Here is a 21,508-nt window from a genome sequence, read left to right as displayed (position 1 = left end):
CTATCTGCATACACCCAGGCTGCTTCAAAGCTGGTCTTCGTGGGTGCAGGTGGACACACGAAGCCCCTGTGGTGAGGTCTGGCCTTGGGCCCAGCACACACACCTGGGCCTGCCTCCCGCTGACACCTGGTCTCAGCCAGTCCCAACCATCGAAAGCCCCTCTCCTCCTGTGGGGAGTAACACAAGGAGGCGGAAGTCTTATTCAGGGCCCTGTGCGCAGGACACGCTCCAGAACCGCCTCTTCACCTGGGAAGCAGGGTAAGGCGAGTGTGAGAAACAGAAGACCTGGCTCCAAGTCCTTCATGTAATAAAGATGGGGAGGGGGGGAGGAGGGGAGGAGGGAAGGAGAAGGGGAAAAGGGAGGAAGAAGGGAGAGAATAGATGAAGGAGTAAGTAAATACCCACTTGCAGGCCTCGGGTAAGTTATCTAACCTCTTTATCTCAGGTTCTTTATCTGTCAAAGGGGGATGATACACTCACCCTCAGCCTGGCTGGGGCACATACACAATCAACCAATGAATGCATAAGTAAGTGAAACAACAAACTGATGTTTCTTCTCTCCCTCTTCCCCTTCCTCTCTCTCAAATAGCAATAATAAAAAAGAGATAACACCTGCCCTCATTTAGTTGTTTTTGAGGATAAAAAAGACAACACATACTTGGACAGCAGCTAGCATGGAACATCCTTCGTAGCTTAATGAGAGCAGCTCTCACCAATACCAGCCGCCCACCTCCCTCTTTCCATTTGACATCTGGTCCCCTCTCCCAACGTGTACTCTACTGGCACTGTACGTAAGCCCCATAGATGCATAAACAAAGCAGACGTTCCTTCTCTTGTTTTCACTTTAAAAAGCACCAATGAATTAATTATGATGCCATTAATAGAATTCAATGTCATCTTACCATGCTAAGAATGGTGGGACCAGCCCGTCCCTAGGAACTGGGTCAGGATTGGGGCTAGTTCTATTTATAGGCCCAGGCAAGAGGCACTCTGAATGTGGTTGTTTCCCTGGCAAGGCTGTGACCCCAAAACAAGAGTTTGTAGCCACCAGGAACCGAAACTGAGTCAGAAGCAAAAGTGACCTGCGCTGCTCTGGTTGTCCTGCCGTGGGAAAGCATGGGCCAGGTGAACAAGCAGGTCAGTGGGTTGTTTGTTCTGAGTGTTAGAGCAGGACCAGGGTGTGTGTGTGGCAGGGGGGGAGGGTCTGGGAACTCCCACAGATGCGTCTAATCTCTCATTCGCTAACATCATGATGACTCATCGTTTTGTCTTCCTAGTAATCCAGAAAGGGTCACTGGCAGGACTTTCTAACAGGGACATTCTGACTTTTTAGATGAAGGCCAAAGTCAACATCAGAAAATCCTTTTTCTGGTCTGCAGTGACAGCCACTGCTCAGCCAGCGTTTCTGTGTGCAAGCACCCTGCTTGGTGCTGTATGTGCTTTCCTTGCAAGCATAAAGCAGCATTACTGGTTCCCATTTTATAGGTGAGGAAAGCAACACTCGGGTTCAGGAAAGACCCACGCTGGAGCCCACTCACCCGGCAAGGCCGCCTGCGTCCGGCGACCTCACACTCCGGGCCCCAGTCGGCACGGTGGGAGTGTTTACACTTGGGGAATTGCCAAACAGTACAAATCAGGGCCCCCTCCTGTATAAACTGCTCAAGAACGGCTTGTGAAGTATTTACCAGGCACTGAATGGGCAGAGGCAGGATTCAAACAGAAGTTCTCTCCTCCTCACCCGCATCCTCTTCCCAGCTGTCCCCCCCCCCCCCCCCCCCCCCCCCCCCCCCCCCGCCCCAGACGGGCCTCTCTCATCAGCACGCCTGCCTGCAGGTGGTGGGTCCCTAGGAAGCCATCTGAGCGGCAGGGAGCAGGCTGACCTCGGGCCACCAGGGCTCCCGTGCCTCCTGCCCCGGGCCCAGAAGATGCCCTGGTCACTCGGGGTATTATTAGTAAACATATCCGAGTCCTTTTCCTGGTCTGTGTGAGCGAAAGATTCGCTGAAATGAGAGGACTGGGTAAGCTGCAGGCAGGATTTAGGTGGTAATAATAATGCGCTCTCCTATATCACACTTTTCATCTTCAAAGCACGTTGTAGCCGTTTGCTAATTAGTCCTGGGCTGCGCCCCGTGTGCAGTGCAACGCTTGGTGACGGGCCGGACTAGAAAGAAGTTTTAAACAGATACAGGTGACTGTCACCCATTTACAAGCGCCACCTGCTTCTGTTGCTGGGGGTGGGGGAAGAGATACAATCTCGTAAGTGCTGGTTTGAATCCCAGGCACTGGAAATATGAAGTTGCTATTATCACCTTCTGCTGTTTGGTTCCCCAAACCCTCCCCCTGTGCTGAGGGGGCGGAAAGTCTTTTTAAAAATCACATTGTATTCAGTCAAGCTTATCCGTAGTACATCCTCCTTTACTGGGAAAGATAAAATAAGCCTCGGTTTACTAGAGAGTCGTGGACGTAGGTGAAAAATGACTGGATCGCCAACCAGGAAGGAGCCTGGGTTGAGTCTGACCTGGCAGGGCTGGCTGGGAGTCGTGGGTAACTCACTCAACCTCTCTGCGCCGCTTCCTCCCCGGCTGCCTCACAGGGCGGCGGTGGAGCTGTGCTGAGATGCAGTGAGGGCAGCACTTCCGAGTGAGGATGTGTGCACTTCGCAGACATGCGGGCGTCATTAACGTCGGCCAGCCCGAGCTTCCGTGGATCCCCGAGGCTGGCAGGGGCCGGAGGGCCACTCCCAGATCACACTGCCCGCTGCTGACTGCTGTCGCTACTGACTGGCTATTGAAATTCAAGGGGCCAGGCTGCCCACCTCCCACCCACAGCTGCCTCTGCTAGACCTGGAGTGGAACCCCTCCTGGGTCCGAGGAAACCTGACTCAGTCAGCTCTCAGCTCTGCGGGCAGCGAGCCCCTCCAAGCCCCTCCACGTGGGGAGGGCGGCCCCAGCAAACCCAAGTGTTATGGAGCAGAGAGGGGGGGCTTGGCACACAGATGCGCTGCGGTAGAGGGACAGTCCGCTGGCTGAGGGGTCATGACCCTAACTCAGCACCATCGCCTGGGAGTGCTATCAAATCCAGGGGCCGGGCCTGGGCTGGCGAGCGAGCTCCCATTCAGCACCCTGCGGGGGCCCAGCGCAAGTCTCTAAAGGCTCCCGGGCAAGTCGGGTGAGCTGAGTCCTTGTAGAACAGGGAGAAGGGACTTCCTCAAGGTCATCCAGCCAGCTAATGGCAGAGTGGGGGGTGGACCCTGGACTCTTCTGTCATGGGAATTCCCGAGGTTTCAGGGCCAGGGCAAAGTACGCAGTAAAGGATCCAAGCCGGGCAGCTGTCCAGCTGGTGGCCGAGCCGGGAGTCTGTCAGCTCCGCTCCGGCCTCTGAGAACATTCCTGGTGCCGAGAATCCAGGAGGGAGAGCCAGTCCCCACGAAGGACTGCGCTGGTCCCGTGCAGGCTCCCGGGGAAAGGGCTCCCAGGTGAAAGCACGTGCAGCCTGCACAGGTGGGGCCGCTTCACCTCCACCTGGGAGGCAGGTGGTGTAAGGAAGAGCCGGGAGCAGGGCAGCGCTTGTCCCTCGCCTCTGTGTGCAGGTCCTGCTTCCTTTCGTGAGAGCCTCCGGGTGGAAGAATGCTCCACTAAGCTGCGACTCTTGTAAAGCTGCCAAGCGGGCTGTAGTCAGCTGGTGTGAGGAGGGGAGCCGTGACGAGTAGTGAGGCCTGGCTCCCAGCTCTGCTGCTGATCTGGGAGACTCTCCACAGCTCGGGGCTCAGTTCTCTGCTCTGTACACTAGGGAGCCGCAGGGGGAAGGCCTGGGTGCAAACAAGATGATTCCTGAGACCCCGTCCGGCTCCGATAAGCCACACACTTAGGGCAGACGGTCCTTGGCTCTGCTCCTGGTCGGTGCAGAGCTGCCAGGTCTGAGCCTGGGTCACGGACCGGCCAGAGGTAACCCCCGAGGCCCCACTTTTAGGTTTAATTCCCCCAGTGCTGCAGGTGCCCCAAGAGCTCTCCCGTCAGCCGAGGGGGGGGAGGGAGGGACACACTCATCACACATTCAGCAAACGAACGACGGCCTTGGGGTCCGCAGGGGCTGTGCACACGGAGCTGTAGGGGTGGGAGGGGGTTGGTGCTGGGCCCAGTGGTTCTGAGCTGCAGCCTGGGCCTGGCTGAGTGGACGGCTGAAACCGTGCAGGCTGGTCAGTTTGGTTCGGGCAGTGCCTTTTCCAGTGGAGGACTGCCCCAGTGGGAAATGGTGGGAAATGTAAACCACACACACACACACACACACGGGTTAATCTTAACACTTACAAGAGGTCTCAGGGACAAAGAATAAGGGTGTGTGCATTTATGATGTCTTACTTTCCCTGGAAAAATATTGCATCATGATTTTTGTGACTTTATTTCTTCCAAGTCAGGACTACACTGAAGGAAACAAAGGGAGAACTGAGGGGGGGTGGGGGTGTGGCTCGAGGAGCTCACCACAGCCAGCCCCAGCGTGGGCTCCAGGCGGGCTCGCGAAGCTGCTGTGTGGGGTGAAAACGCTGCCTGAAGACGGTCCAAGTGGCTTCCAGGAAGCAGCACATGTGCTGACACGCATGTGGACAGAGCAGTCTGGCTGGCCACCGCTCCAGACTGGTGTTTCCTAGAGCTTTCCATTGGCAAATGCTGCCTCCTGGAACTGAGGGACAAAGGTTCTGAAATAAGCCCTGGTGGGAAAGAGGGGAGAGGAGCTGTGTTAGCACAAACAACTCGGCAAAGGGCGGCGCGGAGCTCCCCACCTAACGCAGGACAGTTGTTATTTATTGTTCAGGCGTCTTGGGCGGGATTTTCCTTCCGATGCAAAGCCTCTGGCTTTTTCCTAGGGAGCTGCATGCGCTTCACGATTGTTCTGTCTGCATGGAGACGAAAGGGCCGGGCACAGACCTCCTATGAGACATCAGTACTCAGGTCTGTCTGCCGTTTCCCAGCCCAAAGGCAAGGCCTGTCCACCGACAAGCCAGAGACTGACCACCCAACCACCCGCCGTTCTCGTCGTCTGAAACATAAAGAGGTTGCACTTTTCACTCAGCTGGACGGTTAACTTCATGCAGACAGAGGGTCTAATTAAAAGGATTTCTAAGTCATCCCCGGCCTCCATTTATTCCCAACCATATATGTAGCTTGGCCTCCTGGAAAGAAAGCCAGGCTGGGCATCAAGAGGACCCTCCCTCCCTGTCAGTCAAAGCCTCCTGCCGGGAGGGGCACACCTTCTGCCGTTGCCTCTCTGGCACCCACATTGGAATCTGCAGAAACGGGCCTATGCTGTACATCAGGCATGGGCACTGGGGTTGTGAGATGACACAGATATGGCACCTGCCGCACAGGAGGGCTCAGTGTAGAGGCGACAGACACATAGGTAACACCAACTGAGGTGGGAAGGGCCCTTGCGGAGGTGCCAGGAGGCACCCACCTGGGTGATCAGTGCAGGTGGAGGGGGAGCAGGAATTACAGGGGTGCCCAGGAAAGACAGCAGGGGCAGTGACTTGGGGGCAGGGGACAGCTTGCTGTGAGCTGGGAACCAAACGCAGTAAGTGGAGGGAGAGGAAGCTAGACAGGTTGGGGTGGGCACCCCATGCCTGGTTACCCAGGCTTGCCTCCTACCTCTCTCTTCCACCCCTCACTCTCGTATGAGCAGAGAAGTCACGCCGTACTTATCCGGAAGTGGCTCTCCCAGAACTGCAGTGTGAACTAGCAAGAGCCACCAAGCAGACTTGTCACCAGGACTGCAGAGGCCTCATGCACCTCCCTCAAGGGAGCCCGCAGTACACTTTATTTAGGGTGCAGTTCTAACCCGCGTGGCACTGCAGCTCCTGGAAAAACTCAGGGATCCTTCTGCAGGGGCGGGGGCCCTCCCTGATCACAGCCCACTGCAGTTATGGGTGGCGCCCCTGCCTGCCCCCCAGCACCAAGTCAACCCAAGTCCTCTGCAATGTCACGGCTTTGCTCTGCCCTCAGTCCCACCTCCGCAGCCTCTGCAGCACTTAACCAGTGGACCACTCCACCCCCCACCACCACCTTTCTTTCTCTTTCGAGGAGACATTAGCACCACAGAGCTCCCCACTCCCAGACCAGCTCTCCCTGGGGTCTCCTCCATCCTGCCCTGCTTTCCACACCCCAGGCTCTGCCTGCCGACACCACCGACACCACCGGCAGCAGAGACCCACCTAGTCTGGGTCTCCAGCCCCATCCCTCCCCCAAACTTCCAGTCCCGGGGCCTGCTGTCTCTCTGCCATTCACCATGTTTGTCCCCAAAGAAGTGCTCCCCACGCTTCGGTACTTGAAAGTGCTCTGGCCCATTTGCACTTCTGTTCCCACCTCTCCCCAGGCCCTGGTGTGGACTCATCCTGCAGGTCCTCCCTCTTCCTCCCGAATGTCCCCTCCTTCCTGACACCCTCTGGCTCTCGGTCTTGTTACCTTTCAACAAAACCGCTACAGGAGCGGTTTCTCGCTAGACACAGGCCTACCTCACCTCTGCGTCACCACCGACCGAGAGCCTTCACGCCCCCAAACTCGCCGCACTCAGTGACTTCCACTCTGGCTCCACAACACTCTAAAGAAGGTCCCTGCGACCTCCGTTACATTTTTGGGATCTTGTCCCCCCCAACCCCACCTCCTTTGAGAAGCTAAGAAAGCTGCAGGTGAGTCTCCCCACTGTGATGTCTTGTGTAGCTGGGGATGTCGGGCCCTGGGAAGCCCATCAGAGTCCTGGGTGTGACCTCGCCCTCCAATCCAGCCATTGCTCTCCCCTCACAGGGGGCCTTTTCCACGCTCAGGCCAAAGGCCCTGCTCCCAGCAAGTCCTCCCCTGCCACCGGCCGGTCCTCTCCCTGCACGTGGACACTGTGCCTCTCCCAGGGCGTCAGTCACCTGTGCGCACGTCTCACCTGCTGGGCTGCCTGCCAGCCCTAGGAAGCGAGAGCACGTCCCCTCCCGGTGACCCCACACCTGCCACTGCGTGCTCAGCAGGCCCGTGGCGGCTGTTGTTAAGGTGACGACTGAGGGCCGCCCGTTTGCAAGCAGTTCAGGCGTGTCCACTACATGCTGTTTAAGAAGGTGAGAGATGGCACCCAGAAGCACATGCATGTTATTACTCAGGTACTGAAGAAGAAAATGTAGTCCACTCTCAAACTTTAAACTGCCAACAATTGATGAGAAAGAAAGATCAAGCCCCTCCTTCATCCTCATCTTGCTAACACGGTCCGAACTGTCACCTTCTCTGAGACTTCGGACCCTAAGCGCTTACCCACCCTGCACACCCTCTCCTGGTCCTCATGGGGGCTGGGATGAAGCAGAGGAGACGCCCCCTGGTGAGGAGGGGACAGGCCAAGAGACAGCGTGGAGGAGGAAAGAGCAGCCCTGGTTTTCTTGGGGAACTTCTGGGGGAAGAGGCTGCTCCTTGTGGTCAAGAGGGAGCACGCCTGACAGCAAGCTCCTTCCTGCTTCAGACAGTTCTGCAGGCTCCTGTTCTGCCCCGGGCTTTCCCCGCAGCCCTACTGCGTGCCCTGGAGGGAAGAGCCTGGAGAAGGTTACTCACAGGCACGAGACCACCAGCTTGCAGTGCCGCTTGCTCAGCCACCTCGTGAAGTCGGTTAAGGGTGGGGAAATGACAATGGCTCCCAGCCAATAGATAGATTTTTTTTAAAGCGCTGTTTTCATTTATTTCATGTTTTTATTGGAGAAAATGGAGAGCTGCCAAGTATATATTGCCACCAGCACTAGTTATGTGTCACCTTTGAAAACCTCTTTAACCCAGAGACAAAGTGTACATCAAGCTCTGACAGTGCTGCAGGGTCGGCAGGGCAGGCCTCGCCCCCCCATCGGCTGGCAGAGACTGCAGGCAGGAAAGGGACCCGAGGCAGCCGGGCCCTCGTTCTCCTCACACGGGAGTTTATTTTTAGATGAACTGGAGCTCAACATGCCTTAGGACGAGGGGAGGTTCTGATCCTTTGTTTATCCCAGGCCCTTTGCGCCCGGTTTTACAAAATCAGAACTCAGTGCAATGCCAGGGTCTGAGGCTAGGAGAGTAAATGGAAGGTTTTCCAGGACTTGGAGCAGGTCTGGCTCCTGGCTCAGGTCTCAGCTCGCAGGCACAGCAGGGGCCGAGCAGATAGACTCTGTGGTGCAGGGGTCAGGGAACTGAGATGCTCAGAGGGTCTACTCTTCTGAGTCTTGGGTCCAGAGTTAAAGCTCTTCTCTGGGCTCATATACAAAGCAGGGGGCCGAGCCTGGTGACCTCGGGGGCCCTGCAGATGGCAGGCTGTGATGGACGGGCAGTGCGTGTGGGCTCTGGAGCCCGCCACACCTGCTCCTTACTGGCAGTACCTCTTGGGCAAGAGACCCCCCTTTTTAGTTTTAGTTTCATCACCTACAAAAGAAAGGAATAATGCCCACCTTAAAGGGCAATGCTCAGGAGGAGTGAGACCTGGTCTGGTGCTGTCATAACAGATGGTCAATAGATGCCAACTGTTACCGAGGGACCGAGCTGGGACTGAGAGGAAGAGGCCGCGAGTCTGTGGGGACAGTCAGACCCTGTGTGGTGAAGTCCCAGGGTCATTGCCCTCAGCTCGGCATTCCCTGCACTGTTCACTGTCACACCGGGCTGGCAGGTGGAGGCATGGAGACGGCGGCCTCAGGGTGAACATCCAGCAGAGTCGCTGGGACACTGCATCTCAAATCCAGTGCAGAGCTGCTGGTGACACACATGGCTTCTCAGGATTAGCCCTGCAGCGGAGGCGTCTGCAGGCCCTGCTGGCTCCTGCCACCCTGTTGGGTGCACCTGTGAGGGGCTCTGGTCAAAGGCTTGGCCAGGGGGAATTGACGCTGTGGACTGGAAGGCGTTTAAGAATCATGGGGCTCTGACTGCCCATGGTGGGGACATCAAAGCTGGCCTCCAATTGACCGTTTTCTGGTCAGGATAGTATGCGTCACGAAGGGGAGACAGTGGGGAAGTGGAAAAAGCACTGAACCACACGGCAGAAGACATGGGTTCTGGTCCCCACCCCGGCTGGTTGGTCACTGGAAACTGGGACTCACTTTATTCAGCTGTAACAAGATTTGTACTTGATGGTCTCTACGTGCCATCCAGCTATGGCTCTAGGACAGTGGTCGGCAAACCGCGGCTCGCGAGCCACATGCGGCTCTTTGGCCCCTTGAGTGTGGCTCTTCCACAAAATACCACGTGCGGGCGCACGTACAGTGCGATTGAAACTTCATGGCCCATGCGCAGAAGTCAGTTTTCAGAAAGGAGACAGATGAAACAAGTATACAAAATGAGTGTGGATGGGAAAGTTGGAAGGGGTCGACCTCAGCGAATGTACCTCAATCAGACTGAGGACGATTTTAGCAAAGGCCAACTTAGGAGTACCCTAATTAAGTTAATAACGATGTATCTACCTATATAGTTTAAGTTTAAAAAATTTGGCTCTCAAAAGAAATTTCAATCGTTGTACTGTTGATATTTGGCTCTGCTGACGAATGAGTTTGCCGACCACTGCTCTAGGATATCCACGTGACCTTGTGTAAGCACTTGCCCTCGCTGTGTCTTGGTTCTTCCTCTGTTAAATCAGGGCACTAGCCAAGCCCAGGGTCCGATGTGTTGTAAGTGGTGGCCGTGTGCGAGGTGGCAGTGGGGTTATCGCCATCATCAGGGATACTTCCGCACAAATGGGGCGGGGTTAGTGATGGGCACTGCAGAGCCCGGAGCAGAAGGTGGTGGTACCCCAGGCAGTTCCTGTGAAGGATGGAAGGCCTGGACCAGCCCTCTGCCCTCCCATGAGAGGAGGCCTGGAGTGAGGAAGCCGGAGTGAGTTGATAGGGGAAACAATGCATGAGACATTCAATAGTCCCCGTGTCTGGGGAAGGCGCTCTGGACCCCTACAGAGAGTTACAGGGAGCCGTCAGGAGCATCCTCAGAGACCTTGGGGGAGGCAGTTAGGAATTTTTGTTCAACAAGGTCTCAGCAGCAGGGTTTTCCCTACTGTAGTTAGTTTTTAATTTATTAAATGAACCTTTTCAAAAGAACAAAAGTCCATGAAGTCAACATCTGAAAATCTGAATCAGTACAGCTTAAGGAAGTGAAAATAAAAACAGGCTATAAAGCCCAAAGAGGTAGACTCTGAGAAGGGATGGAGCCGCAGGAAGCGGCTGTGCGGGCCCGGCTGCCACTCACACCAGTTCCCATCTGCCAGTGCAAAACAAGCTTAGCAGGTTTGCCAAGATGCCTGCCCAATGCCACTCCGACCCCAGGGCCCCCGAGCACATCTCACAGAAGCACGGCCGCGTGGAGGGCCCTGTGGTCTTGCTGCCTTTAGCCTCGCTCACATAGGACCTGTTATTTTGCAAGGGCCTAAACAATTGCCTTCTTCCAAAACAGGAGCAAAAGTAGACTCTCTGGAATTCAAAAACACTTTTCTCTGGACAATCACAGATGAGCCGTATGCTGTTGGCCAGAGTCAGGCCAACGTGGTGGCGGGGCAGGCGGGAGGAGTGGTTCGGGGACACGACCCTCATTGTCAGGAAACCAAGAACATATTAATCAAGTCAGAATTCATTTTGGCAAATAGAGGCAAGTTCCCAAACATCCAAGGCTCATTTCTTTTTCCAGTTTTCTTCTGCAGCGGTGACTTAACTGGCACATGTTTTCAATCAGTCATATGAAGACTGATTGTGGTCTGCAAATCAAAGCAGTCCTGTAAATAGTGAATGACAAGTCCCGCTAATCATGCCTCGTGGTCTAGTCCTCACTGTCATGAACGGCCACTGCAAATACTGACTCACTTGGGGTTCCTCTCCCCATGTCAAAGGGGGTCATCCTTATAATAGGTCTCTACAGAGAGACTGGTTCTACTTCAGGGCCCTTCACCCCAAGCCCCCCGAAGGCCTTGTGCAGACTGCCCACACCTCTGGGCGGCCTGGTGAGCCAGTGCCTGACGCAATGGGCGCTTATTTTGCAGCCATGCCTGGGCGATGTCAGCCTGGCACTGTAGTGTGGGCTTGAGGAACAAACAAGTGCTTGTAATGAGCACACGCCCACAGCCTCCCTAAATGTGCCAACCCCTGAGCAGACCGGGTTCATGTTCAGGGGTCCAAACTTTCAAATCAAGAACATGGACACGTGACGCAAAGGCTTGGTCTCATACTGAGGAGAAAATACCCCAAGCTCGGGGTCCGGCGGCGCCCTGGTCCTGAGCTGGAATCGACCTCCCCTCTGCTGGATTCCAGGCACGCGGCCCCCACCTCGGCCCAGATGGTCTGCTCTGACCTGAGATGTAGAGACTGGTGTCTAGACTACATCTTATGCAGCTCGGGCTCCTCGCCGGCCATATGGCTGTGATGAAGTCTCAGTATGTGTTGAATTAAATCAAGAGCTGTTTAGGAGAAGTTCAATAAACAACCAACTGGGATCCAATCTAGACATCAAAGAATTGGGATGAAATCTGGCTCCTTCTAAATCATAGGGTATTTTTAAATGCTTTTCTAAACTGGTCAGATTACCCAGTAGTTCTCTCTCCTGAGGCACTCCACGGAGTCTCCCAAGCCCAGCCAGTTCCTTGGGATACAGCAGCTTGCGCCCACTTCCTCAGCTGCAGGGCCAGGCCTCGCTCCCAGGGCTGCCAGCACCTCTGCTCCCAGGCATCCCTGGTGCAGTGTAAGAGCAGGAGAGGAGGGCAGAGAGGGCCAGCCGGCCACGGGAGAGCGAGGGGCAGGGGAGTCCTCCCAGGCTCCTTGCTCTGGGCTCCATCTCTGTGCTCGCTCTGCCATCCCAACCATTCCCCACACCCAGGAGAAGCTCCGGACGGCAAGATCATGTCACATCCATCCATCTCTGCACCCCGGCTTCACGAATACTACCCAACACACAGCCGCTCAATAACTAGTTCTCAAACGAACGTAAACATTTGGCTCATTTAAAGACGAACGTAGAATTATAGAATTTTGTAAAAAAAAAAAAAAGGAAAGAAAACTCAGAGTTCACATTGTCCAATCAGTACAGGGAAGGGAAAACTGAATATGGCTCATAACAGTGACAGGTGTTAGCACAGATCCCCTCGTGGGCACCTGAGGCAGAGTGTGGGGCCGGTTCAGCCTTGGGGCCCCATGCTCACCTTCCTTAGGGCCTCCCAGCAGGTGAATTTCAATTTGGTGCATGAATGAATGAATGGATGAATGGACGAATGTCCCAGGGGCTCACTGAAGGCCCCAGAGCTAGTAGGCACAGTCTGAGCCAGTCCTCCAATCTCCTGACTTTCAGGCTGATGCTGTTTTCATCAAGAACCTACCAGATGAGAGGCTGAGAGGAGGGGGTGACAATGTGGCCACTGAGAAAGATTGGACCTGGATGTGTGTGTGTGTGTGTGTGTGTGTTGGGGGGGGTCAGCTAAGATGATGGCATGCACCTGGCTGGGCTGAAGCCAGATAGTGGGTACAGGGGACTAAGGGACATGGTGCTGCCTGGGCCAGGGACCCCAGAGCAGAGGGGCAGCCTATGCTCATTTTGTCTCCCCATCTGCGCCTCCCAGGTGTGCCTCCGGTGGCAGGTAGGTTGGCAGCGGGCACCTCAAGTCCTCTGCTCAGTCTGCCCAGGGCTGCACGAGCAGGAGCTCAGCATAGGTTCGTGCTGACGGCCACACATATGCCCGGGCAGGATGCTGCACAGGCCCGGCCGGGAGAAGGGCTCCTCCGCAGGCCACCTGTGCTGGACCGTGAGGGAGAAGCTGCCCCCTGTCCAGTGGTGGTGAGTCACGGCCAAGATCACAAATTACCCTTGCCGTCTTAGTCAGCAACAGGGGAAAAACCAAAGGATGAGCCTCAAAGAGGAAGTGCTAGGGTCCCAGCAGAGCTGACCATGTGGAGTGTGGGTCCCGACCACTGTGGGGTCCAGGCCCCAAGTCACACTCTGGCGGGAGGTGCCCAAGGCCTCTGCTCAGCCTTGCCAGGCACCTGCCTCCACGGAAGAGCCAGGCCCCCCAAGGGCTGATGGAACATGTAGGGGACCATCTCTTCGGGGCACGAAACTACCCTCTCCTTCCCTGAGAGCCTCTCTGGCTTCTGTGTTGTTTGCTGGCTATCCCTTGGTCTCTCCCTTGGACTCTCAGCATCCAGAGGCTGTAGCTCATGCCGCCCGCAGCGCCTCGGGCCCCACCTGCTGTCTTTTGGGCACAGCGTTTGGTCACTCCAGCACTCTGGGTACTCGCCCTCCTAGCTGGGTGCTCACAGATACCCTGAAGGTCCCGGGGAGGGGCACAGGATGGCATGGTCCCTCTTCTTTTCACTGTAATCCCCCGCCTGGCAGCTGAAACAACCTCCCCAGACGCCTGGCTCTGGGGCTTACAGGTGGAAAAGCAGCAACTCCAGATAAAGAAACTGCCAGCGGCTGCCCTCCCTGCTGGCGTCCCGGCCCCTGGGGGCCGGCTGGGTGCTGTTCCACGGCAGGGTGGCAGGAGGGCAGGACTTGGGCAGGTGGAGGGCCCGTATACCAGTTACAGAGCGGGCAGGAAGGAAGGACAGAAAGGAAAGGAGGATCATACATCCACGGTGGGAAAGTGATATCCGCACCTGGTATCAACAAGGCCTGTGCAAACGACGGGTGTAAGCCACGAGTGTTGTGAAATCGATTTAGTGGGTCCCGAACAGCATTGAAATCGAGTCAAATAGGAGCAGAGTAAATCACATGTGGCAAGGAGACATGTTTTTGTGTGAAATGTTTGTTTCCGTTACATACACTGGATTAGGATAGAAAATAAACGTCTTCCTGTGGATTGTGGTAAAAGTCTGGACGCTGGGAGCATAAAGGAGGGGAGGTGCCTACTACTCGCCAGCCGTCGCTGCCACCAGTGAGGTATTATTGGCTCTCTTTTCACCAAGGAGCAATCTGCGATTCAGAGATGCAGGTAACTCGGTGAGGGTCGCACACCGGGTGGTGGCAGAGCTATCTGTGACCCAGCGCTGCTGGACTTAACGCGCACCTCCTTCCTCACGGCCAGGATCTCCATGGAGGGAGCACGGGAGTGAGCGGGATCCACACCAAGTCACGCCGCTGCCTGTGCATCCGCACAAGAAAGGAGGGACATAGGTGGTATCTAATTTTTTTTTTTTTGGTGACCCTCCCCCTCCCAAACAACATCTTAGCTGGTTTTTAGTTTCCTCTATTAGATCTGGAATTACCAACAGCCTGGGAGTGAACTTCGAGAGCTGTTTACTGTCAACTCCTGTTACACCCACACCCGCTCTTACAACCCCTTCCACATGGTCCGCCCTCTTGTAGGTTTGCGTGTCGGAGGTGGTGACGGGTGTCTTGATCCCTCTAGGAACCTGCGTTAGGTGGCTTTTCAGTAGAATTATGACTGTGGTAACAATGGACCAAAGGGATGAACCTGACTCCCTCTCTCTCTCGCTTGCCCATCTGGTTCGGGAGGCACTAAGGCACCTGGAAGAAGGAGCCTCCTAGGGCCGGGGAGAGGGGAGAAAGAGCAGGATGGGCAGCGCAACTCACCAGGCGCACGGAGGCACTGTGCGTGCCCTCCAAATGCTGAGCCCCAGAAGGTCCTTTAACATGGAGTCACGTGGCATCGCAAGGCTCTCCAGGTTGCTGAGCACTACTACATCGTCAAGTGCTCTAAAATGGTAGGTGCTGTTATCCCACGGCACTGAGCTGTGGCCTAGAACCGGGGGAGGCTGACTTGTGCTTCTGGCTCACTTGTTACCCCTATGTGACCTGGTGAGCATTCACCTCGCCGTGTCCCAGAGGGATGGCTCCCTAGGTCACTGCCAGGTCTAATATACTATTATCCTTATTCTAATTATTGCTGTGGTATCAATCCAACCACTTTAGCCAGAGACAGTTCCTAAGTGGAAGCAATAATTAATAATGACCTCTTTGCCATGCTTTGCTAAAGGTGTTCCCTCAAGAGTGTTAATAAGCCTCGTCAAAGACATTGCACATGTGTGAGGTTTCCATCCCTCTCCCCTTTGTCTCCAGATAGGACCCCAAGAATAGATGGCCAACATCCATCCTGGCCATGTTCCTTCCACCCTTCAGACCAGCGACAACCACTCACTCACTCATTCATGCTTAGCTCCTGTGCCAGTAAAGGGCTGGCTCCTGCAGGGGCCAAGGAGTGAACCCAAGCAGGGCCTGCCCTCAGAGGACACACACACTTGACTCCCAGAGCAGGGAGCTCCTGCTAACCCTGGCCAGGAGTCGGGGGTTCACTTTCCGTCATGGGCCGCTCCTTCTCACCACCATTGCTCCGAACAAGCAGAGCAAGCTTTCTGCCTGGGGTTCACTTTCTTTTCTGCTCAGAGCTAAACCAGGGCATTATCCAGCAGGCCAGACGTCTAGCACCTTTAATGACAATAATAATAATTTGCATTTATACAAGGCCTTTCATCGGGGGATCTTAAAGTGCATCACAAACAATAATTAATTCCCTTTTGCAACTCTGGGAACCAGCTAAGTAGGAGTCCCTTCACTTTGCAGGTAAAGGGTACTTTCCTGAACCATGCAACATGTTGGGGGGCTCCCTACTTACCCCAAACCTACCCACCCTCAAGGCCTGGCATGAGCGCAGCAGGCCCTCCACAGAGCCTGCCAACCCCAGCCCGCAGTCCTTTGTCCTGCCTCTGAAGCTCCATAGCGTGACCTGCTGAGCCACTCATTTTGTACGAATGGGAGACGTCACCGTGAGAAGAGATCTCAGGACCTTGTCCAGGACAGGACCTTGTCCAGGACAGGACTTGCCCCAACAGCACTGCTGAGGGGACCTCCAGCCTCTGCTTGTGGATCCTTTGTAAGGGACAGCTCATTACTTACAGGCATTTCTAGGTTATAAAGTTCTTCCTTCTCCTGAACTGAAACCTGTTCCCCGGAAACCCCCACCCATGGGCCTTCCTTTGCCTTCTTGAACAAACAATCCTACCTAAATTGCCTGCGGTTGCTGGTCCATTTCTCTTGTATACACACTGTTGACTTCTGCGATCAGCCTTGGGCGGAGGTTCAGTGGGGCCTTGTGAACTGAATGTGTGTGAGGGGCAGCTGGGCCTCCATCATGTGATCTGGGCTCCAAGGCCAGGCTGCCCTCGGAGCCACGGGTGGGTGCTCACTGAGTGCTGCTGCTCTGGGCCCCTGGAGCCCAGCGTTGAATGTAGTTCAGTAGATTCCCGGGGCTTCTGTGTTCCTCTCTGGGGGCTGCACCTCAGCGCCACAGCAATCCCCTAATTTTCTGCCGATGGACTAAATGAATAACTAACCTTCTTTCTTTCCTAAGTCTGTTCTTAGGTCCAGGCCATGGCTGGTTGCAGGGGCCCGTTTTGGAGGCGAAGCCAGACACCTTCTTCGGTTCTTTTTTCTTTTTGTACCCTTTATTAGGGTAAATTCTTGGTGCTAAACCTCAGAGAGATGCACTGATGCTGAGCCGAGAACCAACATGAGGACAAGAGCTCCATGATCTTCTCCAAGGAGCTAGAGGCAATGGAGGCCTCGGGATTGGGGCAGGCCAGAGGACAAATGAAATCCTCTGCAATTTTATTTCAAAAAGCCAGATCTCCTGAGGAGACCAACAACTCCTTGCTAGTGGCTTTATGCCTCTGAAAGACACCGCCCTCCCTCTGCCAGGAGTCCTTGGTTCGGGTGAGACTTTTCTCAGGTGGCTGACCCTGGAAGGAATTCCCAGTGTGCACAGGGGGCTAGTGTCTTCCTAAACCTTGCGCCTTGGGAGCATGGGGTCTGGCTTGCTTTGATTTCACATGATTCCTGCTTTCTGGCTTAGAATCAGGAGTGATCATTTTTGGCTTAGATTTGGTCTGGGTCATTGATCTGGGGGATCCTTGGGAGGAGAAAAATAGAGTACAGAGGGAGCCTGCCAATCATTCTGTGGCAAGGAGAACGCCTGCAACCATTCCCACCCAATTCCGAGGGAGGAGCATGACTTTGGAGTCCGAGAAAACTGAATTCCAGTTCGGCTCTGTCACTTACTACCTGTGTGTCCTGGAAAGTTGCTCCCTGAGTCTCCATATGTTTCTCTCCAAAGGACCCAGAGGACTCATGGGGTATTTATTGTGAGGCAACAGGCCAGGCACATGGTAAGAACTCAAACCACATTCGTTTCCTTTCCTCCCACCCTCCACTCCCGCCTCATAGCTACATCAGCACACTCTGAGGAACTCCCACGTCACATTAACTCAACAAACATCTATATAATATCTCCTGTTTACGAGGGCGGCCTGGGACACTGGGACCACTGCCTGACCTAGTGCCTGTACCTAGTAAGCACTCAGTAGTTGTTGAATGAGTAAATGAATTAACTTCATACTTCGTATTTCATAATATGCTTTTAAAATTACCTCGTCTTAATTCAAGCAATAATCTTGTCTATGACAGAGGCATGTGGTAAAGGCCGAGTGGGGCCTGGATCCGGGCTAGTGCCCAGCGATAGCACATGTCTTCTATGCCTTCTGTGGCCACAGGCTTGGAGCAGAAAGGGCTTGGCTCTGGGGTTCCCATGTTCCAATAGGAGGGCCCTGGGACCCCCATGTTCCACTAGAAGGGCCCTGGGGCCTCCGTGTTCCACTAGAAGGTCCCTGGGTCCCCCACATTCCACTAGAAGGTCTCTGGGGCCCCCACATTCCACTAGAAGGGCCCTGGGGCCCCCATCTTCCACTAGAAGGTCTCTGGGGCCCCCACATTCCACTAGAAGGGCTCTGGGGCCCCCATGTTCCACTAGAAGGGCCCTTGGGCCTCCACGTTCCACTAGAAGGTCTCTGGGGCCCCCACATTCCACTAGAAGGGCCCTGGGGCCCCCATGTTCCACTAGAAGGTCTCTGCTGAGTCCTGCTCCCAACCCCCTGTCAGGCCGTAGCATCTGTAGCTAAAAGTGAGGGGCATATTATGAGTTTGGTGACTCAGAATGGTAAGTTTTTAAAATAGAAAACATATGCTAACTGGGGGATTTCTTTCCCTCAGGCCTGGGCTCCTGGTGCCCTACTAGCATTCAGGGCTAATCCCCATGTGGACTCCACTGGGCTCCCACCAGCTTTCCCCACAGGGTGCAGCTGCACTGATGACCACCTCCCACCTTCCAGCCTCCCTCTCCTATCTTTTAGGGCACAGCGAGAAGTGCTTTTGTCCACAGGACTCTCACTGCTCCTTAGCATGATGCCTGCACATAAATTTTAGGGGCTCAAAGCCATGGCAAACTACATTCCCTCTTGTTCCCAGTAGCCTTTCAGAACCTAGAAAGGGGACTGGAAGCAATGTTGACTCCTTGGCTCCCATGCGCTCCCAGCCTCTCTTTCTTCCCAATTCTCCAGCCTCTGAACTGCTGGGAACCGCTGATAGATGCAGAATGAAAAGGGTTGGTTTAGGAGTCTTTCAAAATGTGCCCACATGGCTGGCCCCAGTACAGTTTCCAATGTGAGCTGAGAGGTGGAAATCAGATCTGACCACAAAGCCGTCTCACCCACGGAGAGTTCATAACAGCCTTCTCAAAACCGCTCTGACAACACAGCCGGCCGAGCGGGGTGTCCCGGCAGAATGTCGTCACTGCACACGCGGGGCAGCGGGTAACCCAATGCCTCAGGAGTGAGGTCAGTCCCACCACTGTGAGCTTGTCTGTTCTGGACCTCCTGAAACACAGTTCTTTGTGCTGCTAGCATGTCACCTTTGAGATATAACTGTGTGGAAAATCATGTGCACTCCTTAAGCTGAGCCAGTTTGAGGTCAGAAATTGGCAGAGGAAAGCCAGGCCCTAAGCTAGATCAGGGCCCACGGTGACTGCTGGGAGAGGCCCAAGTCTCTGTGATCCTGGCCATGGGCACTGTCTTCCAGCCCGAGACTCTGAGCCAACCTCCTGCTGCCGCGCTGCCTGCCCAAGGGGGACCAGCCCAGGCGGCTGTGGTCTCAAAACCCAAGGCCAAGCAGCGTTAACCTGTTGTTGGCCAGCAAGGCCCCTGTGAAAAGACCCACAGACTTCCGGGATACCAGGGATCGGGAGTAGCTGCTGCATTTGGGGGTGCAGCTGCTGCCCTGAGAGCTAGCCCTGCTCCACTCGTTAAGCTGTGTGCTCTCCCAGGGCTATGTGCCCACAGGAAGAGACAGGGTTTTCTTACCCAAAGATATTAGTGGAACTCTGCACCAACTACAGGGGGTGCCTTTTACTAGTTTGCACAAATGTTCGCTATAGGCCAGGGTGCCCTGATAAGAGGACTGTTCAAGTCTGCACTCCAGCTTCCCTCTAAGTATCTGCAATGTGGGTCTGGGATGCCTGTAGCTGGGATGCAAATTTTATAAATTAGAAGATTAGAAAGATTAGTTCTTTCCTAGTCTCTGCGTTTTTAAGGCATCTTCAGGACCCCTTCTTGCATTTCTTTTTAAAATATATTTTAACTAATTTCAGAGAGGAAGGGAGAGGGAGAGATAGCAACATCAATGATGAGGGAGAATCATTGATCAGCTGCCTCCTGCACGCCCCACACTGGGAATTGAGCCCACAACCCAGGCATGTGCCCTGACCAGGAATTGAACCATAACCTCCTGGTTCATAGGTTGATGCTCAACTACTGAGCCATGCCCGTCGGGCCCATTCTTGCTTTTCTCATCACAGCCACCCTCCTGCCCAGCCACTTAGAACCATTCCTGCCCCATCCCACTGCTCAGACTTGGAGATGGAGGCACACACAGACAGGGTGCGGTGGGTTTGAGCAGCCATACAAGTTCTCAAGGCAGCATTTCCTGTCATGGGCATCAAGCAGACAAACGAGCGCTCTCTTCCATGTAGATACAAATGTCCCACTCTGAACCATGCCACTGAATGCAGTCAGACCTACATAGCTGGGCGCCTTTTTTCAAAACTGGCGGACACCACGGATACAGTCATCAGGCCAATAAACAAATACAGACATGCAGCAAAACAAGCCCCCACCCTTCATGGATTCCTACAATCTGAAAGCATGCTTGGATTGTAACTACCACGAGGAAGAGAGCACCCCTTTTCTTTGGCCCCTTAGTCACTTCAGGAGCTCTGGTGGTAAAAGAACTGCCACAAGTCACAGAAAGCTGGCTTTGAAAACCCTACAGATTATCTAATCCAGGGATCAGCAAACTTTCCGTAAAGAACCAGATGATAGGCATTTCCAGCTTATTGTCAGAGCGATTTTGAGAAGGCCGTATACTGCCTCTACAATTCTCCCTTGTAGTGATAGCAGCCATGCTCCATAAGTAAGAGAATGGGTGTGGCTGTGCTCCAACAAAACTTTATTTATAAAAACAGGCAGCTGGTTCTGTGTGTCCTTAGGCTACTGTTCGCCAATTCTATCTTGTCCAACCCTCTATTTGCAGAGGAGTGAGGTGATCCCTTCACTTCAGGATGCAGCCAAGACCATCCGAGACCAAGCCCTGCATGAGCAGGAGCAGCAGAGAAGCTGCAGGGGGCTGGAGCCTCAGTGCGGAAGGTCAGCCCAGCCATGGGCTCACTGCAGGTGGAAAACCTCAGGTTAACACCCCACAGGATCGGGAAAGACAACCACCGAGACGTAGCCCTGGGTTACATCCTCCTCAGTATGTTTGCTGCTGCTCATTCATCAGTCAGACCAGGCAGTCTTACCATGTCCCTGTGGAGGCTGGGGAAAGGGAAGCGAGGGCCTGGGAAGCACTGGCACCTGCCGTGAACACTGTGAGAAGAAACAGCAGCCAAACCCTGAACAGGGCATGAGTGGTCAGAGAGGACGAGTGCTCTCATCCAGGCTGAGAACAGGTTGTTTCGGCTATCCAGCATTTCCAAAACAAGTTTTCTTGGTCTCATGACAGGTTGTGGCAAGAACAAGAAAATAAAGAGTGGAAGATCCCATGATCGCTGCTCCGGGCTTCCACGTGGCTGGCGCTGCTGCGCAGCAGGCTTGCCTTCAGAGTGTGCAGATAAAGCTGGTCTTAGGGCTGATGCCTCTCCGCTAGTGACACTATTAATAAAGTGATTCCCCCAAGAATAATCATTCTAGTCTGGGAGGAATAGGTCAAAGTCACTCTTAAGCCCAAGGGCGCCATTCTGCTCACACTTACACCCTGCTTTGTTTTCATTTTCACCTCATGTAATGTGGCCAATTATGCCTCTGAAACAGAGGTTACAAGCCATCTGCTCTGAAGTGGATTTTTCCATCTCAACCACAGAACACTGGGTCAGGGTGGGGCAGAGATCAGCAAGGAAGCACTACGGGGAGGGCCAGGATCAAGCTGCCTTAGAAAGTGCCCTGAACGCCCCGCTGCAGTGATGGCGCCCTCGGGGGCTTAACCAAATCTGCCTGCAGGAGAGGATGAGTCAGGCACAAACTGCACGTGGCAGTGCCAAGGACGCGCAGGCAAGTGGAGATCAGGAAACCACAGCTACCACGTAATCCAGAGAAAAGGTTCAGAATCACCCGAACAAGTGTGCTGGGAATTCTCAGACACGCCAGATTATTCCCGAAAACCCAGACTCAAGTTCA

At 54.4% G+C, this 21,508-nt stretch overlaps 1 protein-coding gene across 2 annotated transcripts in view; it reads right to left on the bottom strand.

Annotated features, from left to right (window-relative positions):
• Positions 1–4,382: 4,382 nt before the first annotated feature.
• Positions 4,383–21,508, bottom strand: part of BABAM2 (BRISC and BRCA1 A complex member 2) — a 351,823-nt gene continuing 334,697 nt past the window's right edge. For both annotated transcript variants that reach the window (XM_070428913.1, XM_070428914.1), the window contains one exon: positions 4,383–4,705. In XM_070428913.1, the coding sequence (XP_070285014.1) occupies positions 4,642–4,705 (64 nt within the window). In that variant the 3' untranslated portion in view covers positions 4,383–4,641. The remainder of the gene's footprint in view (positions 4,706–21,508) is intronic.

The sequence above is a fragment of the Myotis yumanensis genome, unplaced genomic scaffold (genome assembly GCF_028538775.1).
Source record: "Myotis yumanensis isolate MYYU_CA2020_CCGP unplaced genomic scaffold, mMyoYum1.0.hap1 SCAF_11, whole genome shotgun sequence".
Classification (NCBI taxonomy): domain Eukaryota; kingdom Metazoa; phylum Chordata; class Mammalia; order Chiroptera; family Vespertilionidae; genus Myotis; species Myotis yumanensis.
The sequence above is the reverse complement of the archived record's forward strand: the minus strand, read 5'-3'. Positions and strand labels throughout refer to the sequence as shown.